Source organism: Equus asinus, chromosome 20, assembly GCF_041296235.1.
Source record: "Equus asinus isolate D_3611 breed Donkey chromosome 20, EquAss-T2T_v2, whole genome shotgun sequence".
Lineage (NCBI taxonomy): Eukaryota > Metazoa > Chordata > Mammalia > Perissodactyla > Equidae > Equus > Equus asinus.
In genome coordinates, this window is record NC_091809.1 from 51,894,090 (window position 1) to 51,903,869 (window position 9,780).

At 44.8% G+C, this 9,780-nt stretch overlaps 2 protein-coding genes across 4 annotated transcripts in view; both read right to left on the minus strand.

Moving 5' to 3' along the window:
- DIXDC1 (DIX domain containing 1) overlaps nt 1–2,428 on the minus strand; it is a 69,509-nt gene extending 67,081 nt beyond the window's left edge. For both annotated transcript variants that reach the window (XM_070490304.1, XM_014855445.3), the window contains exons 1-2: nt 2,129–2,428; nt 934–1,025 (exon numbers count right to left, since the gene is read on the minus strand). In XM_070490304.1, coding sequence (XP_070346405.1) covers nt 934–990 — 57 coding nt within the window. In that variant the 5' untranslated portion in view covers nt 991–1,025; nt 2,129–2,428. The remainder of the gene's footprint in view (nt 1–933; nt 1,026–2,128) is intronic.
- Nucleotides 2,429–2,781: 353 nt separating this feature from the next.
- C20H11orf52 (chromosome 20 C11orf52 homolog) lies at nt 2,782–9,575 on the minus strand. Of its 2 annotated transcripts, none has more exons than XM_014855442.3 (4): nt 9,247–9,575; nt 4,959–4,996; nt 3,934–3,998; nt 2,782–3,696 (listed from the first exon to the last, which is right to left on the minus strand). In XM_014855442.3, the coding sequence occupies exons 1-4, from the start codon at nt 9,276–9,278 to the stop codon at nt 3,448–3,450; spliced, it is 384 nt and encodes a 127-aa protein (XP_014710928.3). In that variant the 5' UTR covers nt 9,279–9,575; the 3' UTR covers nt 2,782–3,447. The 2 variants fall into 2 exon arrangements, with proteins under 2 accessions (XP_014710928.3, XP_014710927.3); XM_014855441.3 differs by lacking the exon at nt 9,247–9,575 and adding an exon at nt 5,164–5,288.
- Between the last annotated feature and the right edge of the window lie 205 nt (nt 9,576–9,780).

Below are 9,780 nucleotides of genomic sequence, written 5' to 3' on the forward strand. Positions count from 1 at the left end.
AAAGATTTTATTTTTTCCTTTTTCTCCCCAAAGCCCCCCGGTACACAGTTGTGTATTCTTCGTTGTGGGTTCCTCTAGTTGTGGCATGTGGGACGCTGCCTCAGCGTGGTCTGACGAGCAGTGCCATGTCCGCGCCCAGGATTCGAACCGACGAAACACTGGGCCGCCTGCAGCAGAGCGCGCGAACTTAACCACTCGGCCACGGGGCCAGCCCCCACAATTGTTCTTTTAAAAAATAACTTTGTTACTTAAAATGTTCCCATCCTTTGACCTAAGGATTCTACTTCCGGGACTCTACCCTAAGGAAAAAAAAGTCTTGAATGAGGAAAGTGATTAGTTATTCACAATGGGGAGGAGAACCTACAAGTTCAACCACAGAGGAATGGTCAAGAAAATTACAGCCATTATAATGTTTACCAAACATTTGTACCCATAATAAAACAAACACTAACAATTTCATATTAACAAATATTAAGTTAAAAAAGCAAAGTCAAAAAGTGTGTGCATATCTCAAATATGTAAATAATATACATAGAAAAAAGACTAGAAGAAAACATTCTAAAATATTAACAGTGACTGCTTCTGGATGGGAGGATTTTTTTTAAATCACGGTTTGCAATATTTCCCAAATGCTCTATAATTAATATGCATTATTTCTATAACGAACATTATTTAAATCTTTTAAACAATGCATATGTTCTTATTAATTGCTAGAATTTTTCCACTTCTGCCTGACTTTATTAATTCCAGAAAAAGATAATGAACAAAGTGAGCTAGAATTTCCACAAGAAGGGGAAGCAAGGAAAGAAAGCAAATATATTACAATTTTCTTCCAGGATCTGAGTCGTGATAGAGAAATCCCCCAGTTGTAGAACTGTACTGAAATTCCATTAATGGCATCACATGCCTCTCAACAGTACAGCAGAAACTTACACAGGGCTCCGCTGGCAGCAGGGAGTTACAGAGTCTCATAACCACTTGGGTCCCCATCTTCAGAGTCCCCAGAAGAGCTGGATCAGGGCCACCTTAAGACAGGAGAGGGAGAAATGTGCAAAAATACAGCACAGGAAAAAAACTTCAAAAAGCTAAACCAATCTAGTAGGGTCAGGCCCCATCCCCAAATCTAAAACTTAAGTCATCTGGAAGTATCAGAAACAGGACCTTGTTTAGGAGGTAATTCAGCCCAAGATGTTATGTTATAATGAAAACAGGGCTATCCCAATGGCATTTGAAAAACTAGTTGCTTAAGTTCTAATAATCAAGTAAATAGCCATGCTTCCCTATCATGAGTTAACGGCAAGGATGCATTTTCCTTCCTCCCTACATTTATCTGTCAAAGACCATAGGAAGGATTCCGAAGACACTTAGGAGAAATACGGGGAGCTCTCCTGACATGCACTTCCCTTCATCCTCAGGAATTCAGTTTTAACCAAGAAAGGCAGCATATATGTTCTAAGGCAGAAAATTGTATATAGCACTTTAAGTTTACAAAGTGCTATCACCTACTTCATCTCATTTCACCGTCATAGTAAATAATCCTTGGAAATAGAGTTCATTTTATTATCTCCAGCTAATAGGAAATAGGCTAGGGGGTTGCTCTGCTAATTAGTGGTGGAGGCAGTTTTCTAGCCACCTTTTCTGAATCCCACTTGCACTAGGTCAGTGCCAGAGAACAGCCAGGAAAATAGTGGTGGTGGTGGTGATGATGATAATGGCAGTCAAAATTTGCCTACATACTATGTTCTGTTCCAAGTACTTTACGTTCTCACACTCTATGAAGTCGATACTATTATTACCAACTTCTTTGTGCTGTGATTCCATCTTCAGTACTCTATCGGTCTTAAGGAATCATCCCTCTCAGGGACAAACCGTGGGGCAGCAGTATTTGGGGAGGATGGTGTAGAGATTGAGAAAGGGAAGTGCATTTCCACTTGTCTCCAAGCTCTAAAAGTCTGAATCAGGAAAGGCACACTAAGAACCTGTAAGGCTTGGAGTCGGTTTGGAACCTGAAATTTCCGCCACCTTCTTCCCACCCCGGCCTCGTGCCTCTGTGTGTCCCTAGCTCTGAGCTGGACGCTCGACTGTGGTAATAATACTTCCCAGATACCCGCCACCTTTCAGCACCTACCTCTTAAATCATCGGTTCGTCTGGTTCAGCAGCTCCGTCTTCAGTCCTTCAGAGCACCGCCTCCTCCAGCTAGAGCGTCGCCGCTGCGTTCCCGCTGCCATGGTGACGCGGGGGCCGGCCCAGGCCCTGCCTGTCTCCAGTGGACCCGCGCCCCGCCCCCTGCCGGCTCGAACTCTGTCTCCTGACAGCCAGGATCCCACCTCCTACCGGCCTAGACCCGGCCCCCTGCCTGTCCTCCTCCTAATGGCCCAGACCACAACCCCTGGCAGCCTTGACCCGCCCCCTGCCTGTCGTGACCCCGCCTCTCGCTGGCCCGAGCCTGCCCCGCCTCCTGCTGGCCGGGTCCCCACCCCGCCTCCTGCCGGCCCCATCCCGCCCCCTGTCTGTCCAGACCCGCCTCCTACCGGCTTTGGTCCCCGCCCCCTGCCCGTCTAGAGGCGCCTCCTGCTGGCCCGACCCCGCCAGAGACAACTGCTTTCCGCAGATAAGAGGGAGCCTCCTGTCTGTCCAAACCACAGCCCCTCCGCTCCAGCCAAGGCCTGCAGAGTAGGGCTCGAAGTGGCTGGACTTCGGGACCGCCCTTAGGGTGAACAAGATCTGCTGCGCTTACGTAGAGCCCGCAGACCCCCGCCCCAGAAAACGCACCAGGCATGTTCCTTCCTCTATTTATTGATCCTAGCAGCTCCGCATTTGCGAGAGCCAACATTCCAGCCAAGGAGAGCTTCCGGCCCACGCTGTGCTGTCAGTATCGGTGACTTGAAGGCCTTGTAACCGATGGATCGAAGAACGCTTCCTCCATGCCTCAGCCCCTGCCCTCCTTCATTTAGGTTTGGGACCCCTGACCCAGCCACTGAGGAAATTGCCCACGCCAGCCCTGGAGGCTGTGTACAAGAGCACAGAATGCTTTTCCAGAGCATCTTTGGAGTTTTAGGTGTGTAAAAGGGATTAAATTAAGTCGAACAAAATCAGCTCAAGTGCTTAAGAGGTAACCTGTTCTTTCTGAACTATTTTTTGAGAGCCGGAGCAAAAGTAGGGGTCAAAAACCTACTTTCCTGGACACTCAACCTAGCCCCCTCATTTTGTGGAACTCCTTCCACCCCTAGCTAACCCAAATACAACTCCAAGCTAACGGTGGCAAATAAGAGATAGGCCTAGGGGAGAGAGCGATACTGGGGACACACAATTTCAGGGGCTCTGGAGTTCTTTAAGCTTAAAACATGGCCGCCATCCTGTGGGCTGCCAGCCAACTTCCCAAAGCAGTAGATTCTCCCCACAGGAGTAGTGGTGACATGACGAAAACGATCCCCCCTCCTCAAGGCTCACACTAGGGTCCCGTTCTTGCTGTCATAGCGGGGTGTGGCCTGGGGGAAGCGAAGAGTCGCATACTCTGTAGCGTTTTCTAACTGCAGATGCTTCACCTCCCGGGTAGAGCGTGGCTGGGTACGGCTGCACACTTGAATGTCTGCGTAATGTAAGCTGCTGTCCTCCGACCTGAGGCTTTGACTCCTCTCCTGAGACGCAGGCTGCCCTAACACCCGCTTGGACGTATGTCCTGTTGTGTCATGGCCCTGAGAGGAATGGACAGCATTAAGGGAGATTGTTGACTCGGTTTTGCCCCTCGCCTCCAACGCAGGGTCAGCTACACTGACCGCCCTTGGCTTTGCTCCCTTGGGGGACAGAGGAGGATGGGGAGAACCAGCAAGTTATACAGATAACTGAGATGTGTCTGTCCCAGGATGAAAAGGCTGAGTTCTGGGATCCCATGTCTGAGCAGCCCCCTGGAAGGGATGGAGGGCTGTCATTACCTTTGCACCATTCTGCTGCTGCTGCTGCTGCTGCTGCTGCTTCAGTGTTTGTCTTGCTTGGCTCCCTGAGAGGAAGAAATCTGACAAATCCATTCTGCCCACTTCACATCTCTATTAGGCTTCTAAGTAATCTCCCTGCCTCTTTCACTTCTACCATTCCCACATCCAAACTCCTTAGCAGGCGATGCGATCTGGCCCTTTCACAATCTGCCCATAATATTTTCCATCCTCCTTTTTCACCAGCCCCTAACATAGCTCAATGAATACATCTTGAGAGCCCATTATATGTCAAGCTCTGTGCCACGTTCTGGGGATAGAAGAATGAGCTGGCTGTTTCCTCTTGCCTCAGGGAGCTTACAGTCTACTAGGGGAGACAAGTATACAGACTGTCACAGTGCAATGTGGTAAGTGCTCAACCACACCAAATAACTGGTCACTTTCAATCAAGTCAGTCTCTTCTCTCTCTTTTCTTTCTTTCTTTTTTCTGCATGAGGTAATTCTCATGCCTAAAATATCCTCTCCTCTCTGCTCCTCTTCCACCTTGTGAACTTGCTTTATTCCTTCGACATTAGTGTTATCTCCCATTCTCCCACGGCATGAGTATGCATCTATTTTAGCACTGGTAGATGGCATTACAATGACTTGTTTACATGTATCTATCTCTCAAACTTGATTTTCAGCTCTTATAGGGCTGAGACAGCATGTCCTTCCTCTTGTGCCTCTGCCTCCTTGGGATGGTACAGAGTACCTCACATACAATGTAAGTACTTAGTAAATTTTTGCTAGATGAATGAAAGAATGAGCAACCAACCTTGCCACTCTGAGGTAATGGGAAGAATGAGACCCAGAGTTTCAGAGCTGGTCTTGAACCCAGTAACCTAAAGGTCCCCTTTGGTGAACTCTCTCTCTTTATCCCTTCCAAGGCTACTCCTGTTTTCCACCCTTATGCCCTTTCCAAAGACACTGGTTCTGTATCTTTTCTCTAATTTGCCTCCCCAACTCCCCTCCCACCCCCCACCAGTTACCTGGTTTTTTTTGCCTCTGGAAAGCTGATGGGCAGCTCCTGTGAAAGAAAAAACAGATCATCATGTGTAAGAGCCCTGGCTGCTATCTTCCCTCCATCATTTGCTCCATGGTCTCCTGAACATTCTGGGATTGACCTTCCCCCACCTCCCTCTAACAAAGATTCACCCTAAGTCAGTCCCAAAGCATTTACCAAGGGTACCACACCTCTCACAAAGGGATAGTTCTGGAAGGTGGAGTGGTACAACTGACATAACCAAACCCAAAATACAGCCTCAGGCAAGCAGGCGCTACATGCCAGGCATGAGCTTGGTTGAGGGCTATTCTGGGATTGTCTAACAGGCTAATCCCAGCAGAGAGTAAGGGAAACCTGCCAAATGATGGGATATTCCTGGATTTGGAGACCCTCTTACTTCTTCTTCAGTGCTTTTTGTTCAGGATCTCTGCCAACCCAGGGTTCTCATTCTGGGAGTCACAGAAGCTGCCATAACTAGGACTAACAAGTGAGGACCCCTCAAAGCCCTTTCTAACAGATGACCTCCCTCCGTGCTTCCCTGTCCTTGGTTTTAATTAACAGAAAGTGAGAGATGTTTGACCTTTAACATCCACAGCACAAGGAGCTCTGAATTTAGTGAGTGACTCAGCTACGCCGCCTGTGCTGCGGGACAGACCTGTTATATTCATTTCTGAGCCCCTGGGGTCCCTGATGGAGCCAGTGTGTCTATGTGATTGTCAACTGTTTGATGGCCAGAGAAACAACACTTGTCTGAGGAAATAGGCTGAATAGTTTGGAGCTTACTCCGGATGCTTTTTCTTGCTGGTACATTTCAGATTCTCACGAGAGCCAACCCTATTTGTCTGACTTCTGTCTCCCCAAGGAAGTTTCCTTCTTTTGCTAATTAAAAAGAAACAGAGAGAGGGAAACTTCTAAATCATGTTCATTTTACTAGTGTGAAAAAATCTGGCAGAGGTTTGTGTTTTGGTTTGATTTTTGGTTTTAATGCAGCTTGCTGATGATACACAAATGACAAGCAATAGGATATATTGGAGTATATGAGGAAGCCATTTGGTGTAAAACTAATTCGGCCTGACCTTGTTTTTCCAAAAGGACCTGACGTGGCCATTGAGCATGCATTGTATATCTGCTTTAAGCATTTGCTATATCCCAAAGACAAAAACAAATGCCCTTAAGATAAAGATGCAACTTCCCCTACATGGGCATTTCCTTAAGGATAAGCATCTCTCCCTAGGCTAGGAATTGATTGCTGTGCCCACCCTGTGACCACCCAGCTCGAGACAGCAGACCTACTACCTACTGTGTGAATAGCTGTGCTGTGCCGGCTAGGGCTAGGCAATCTCACGGCTAGGGCTAGGCAATCTCACTGCTAGGGCTAGGCAATCTCATGACTGTTGAAAAGGGACATTCCTATCATATGTGATGTATGCTCTTTCTTCCAAGACGGTATATAACCACTCTGTACACCCCACTTCTTTGGTGCCCTTCCTTCCTTGGGGAAGGAAGGCCCCGGGGCTAGTCCTCAGATCTGGCTCATAATAAACTCACCCAAATTTTTATTTATAGATTGCTTATGGAATTTGTGTCGACACTAACTTGCAAGCAGTTAGAATCTCCATCTGAACTCTACCAACAGTTCAGAAGAAAAGCTTTGAAGCCACTTCTGGGTTTTTCTACTTCCTCATCTGCCACTTCAGCTCCTTTCTCTTACCACTGCCTAGTCATAGCCTTATCCTAGCCTCTAACTCCTTGCCCCTTGTCACTACTGTCTTCCTACTTCTACTTAAATGGATAAAGAGAATATTAATTCTAAAATAACATAGATTTGGGGGACCCAATTTTAATGAATAGAGCCTTTTCCCAAATTGGATATTGCACAATGCCTGGACACAACCCAAACAGAATATTCAGTTAGACTCATAGGTGATAGGATTTTATTTTTAGCTCAGAGTTAAGGAAACTAAATGGGCACTGTCTTCTATTGGTAGCAAAAATAAAAATTGGTGCAATCTTTCTAGAATGCAACTGGCAATAAGTATAAGAAGCCTTAACCATAAATGTGTGTAACCTCTGATGTAGCAATTCCATATCCTAAGAATATGGATCCATATCCCAAGAAATAATCAGACAGGATGCTCATTGTAGCATTATTTATAATTGCAAAAAATAAGAAATATCTTAAATGTTCAACATGGGGAATTGACTAAATAAATGGCACTGCCAATCAGTGGAACATTATACATCCATTTAAGAAAGATGTTGGAAGAACATCTAATAGCATGGAAAATTTTACTGTTTATTAAGTTAATAAAAAGATAATAAGATATGTTTGGGGAAGAAAACTATACACATAGGCATTTAAAAAGGATTATATGCAAATATACTAAAATGCTCCTGTCATTCTGAGTGCTTATATTTAGGGTTGCTTCTTATTTCCTACTGTTTGGTATTTTCTGAATTTTCTACAGTAAATGTGTATTATTTTTGTAATCAGAAAAAACCCCCCAAATAATATTTTAAAATAAAACTCACTTCAATTGTCATAGTATCTTTAAGTCTCTGGAAGTTTATTGAGATAATAAGAAATGGAGGAGAATGATATTTATCCATTCCTACTAATATTGTAAGAGAAAAAATATATTTTGGTTAGGATATCTGCTGTAGCGTTTCTAGCCAGGCTCTAGAGTCAGACTGATGGTATCAGACCACCTGTGTGAACTTCAGCAAGTTTTTAACTTCATTAGGCTTCTATTTTCTTATTAATAAAATGAGGATAATAATAGAACCTAAACCTCATGGGATTATTGTAAAAATTAAATAAGATAATAAATGTAAAATACTCAGCTAGGTGCGTGGCATTTAATGAGCATCAGCATAAGCTGACTACTGGGACTACCAGCATCAGAGGAAGAAGTAACCAAAAATGAGGAATACGAAAACTTGGGAAGAAAGGGAGTGAAAGAAGCTGTTTCACCTCCTTCCCTAGAAGCTTTTATATGTTTCTAGATGTCCTACGGTTGCAGGACATCTCAGAGTTTAAAAAGTGCCTTATTTGTTTGTTCAATCCTAACAACATTCCAGGGAAGGCATATTATTGTTCCCATTTTACAGATGGGTCAACTAAGGCCCTAGAACTTTGGTACCTTACTCAAGAAGGCAGGGACCAAATTTCCTGTTATTACTATGTCTTCTGCATCTATCACTATGCCAGGTACATATAGATGTTCAATAAAATATTTGTTTAATAAGTTAATGGATAAATGAATGAGAAGTAGGAACACTACTTGAATCCAATGTACTGACTCCAAATCGTATGTGCTTTTCAATGTACCTCACCTATCTCTCTAAATACAATAATGCTTTATTCATAAACAAGACATCTTCAAGTCTGACCCAGGTGGGGAATGGTATCACAATGGACAGGATATAACCAGGTCCAGGATTTTATAGTGATGACAACTCTGGGAAAGAATAATAAAGACACTACAAATAATTTATTGTGAGGCTTTCACATATTCTCTGCTCTTCAAACTTGTGATCTAAACAACATAGGTCATGTTATCTACATCTTATATATGAGGAAAAAGAGAAGTTACAGGATTTGCCTAAGGTCAAAGAGCAAATAAGCATGAAAGTCATAGTCACATGTTCCATGGAGAGCCTCCTCCCCTCTTCTGCCCTTTTAAATAAACATTTCTCCAAAGTCGATTTGCTTGATTTGGGAGGCAGTATTATGTAGTGATTTAAAATATGGGATTGGAAGTCAGACAGGCCTGGTTTCGAATCTGGGTTTATTTGCTTACTAGCCATGTTAACTTGGACAAGTTAGTTAACTTCTCTGAGCCTCAGCTTCTTGGCAGTAAAATGGGAGTGAGGCCTCCTCCCTCAAAGAATTGTTGGGACAATTAAATGAAATTGTTTATAAAGTGCCTGACACATAGTAAGCTCTCAAATGTACAATTATTATCATTATCTGGAGAAGGGAAGGCAGAGACGAAAAAGGAGAGGAAGAGGAGGACAAAGAGAAACAGTGCCAATTCACCATTCCAGCCCTGCTCTGGCCATTCTACAGCTGGCTTGGCTGTGTTTTCTGAGGTCTTCTGAAAGGTCAGAGCACAGAAGGAGGTGCTGCTCTGGTGTTGGCACCCGGAGGTGCCAGGCAGAGGAAGGTGGCAGTGGGAGGTTGGCAGAGAACTATCTGCAGGCTCTGTCTTATGTTCGGGGCCTCCACGTCCACCTCCAGAGGTTACCCTCCACCCTTTCCCCCTACTCACCAGCTTCCCCCACAGCAGAGCCGGTTTCCCATGGTGCTCTGTCTCCGAGGGAGCCCAGCTGTTTTTGTACGTAAAGAGGCTTGTGCATTTCCTGGTTCGCGGTTTAGCTTTCAGCAGCAGCTCCCAGGGACTCTCTGTCAGTGTCAGATTTCAGCCTAGCAGGTTGGACTTCAGAAGCCACCTGCTGGAAGGATTCCCAGGTGACTCCTCCCAGCCAAAGGACAGAGTCACACAGCCAGGCTCCAGGTGAGACCTATCTCACCTTTGGGATTTGGAACTGTTTTGATGAAGCCGTGAACTTTGAGCTTCAAGCTTCAGTGAAAAGAAACCTGAGATAGAAAAGGGCTCTGGGTTTCCTTAGGAAATGTTTCTTTACTACTCACACTGTCACTGAAATACAGTCTCTATAATGGAGTAAAGAGTCTTACCTTAGGTTTCCCCAGAACTACTCAGGTTTAATTGAGTTTCACTTTCAAGGTAATCAGTAGCAGTTTCTCATTATCCCTGTCAGAATCTGGGTTTGAATACTGGAGT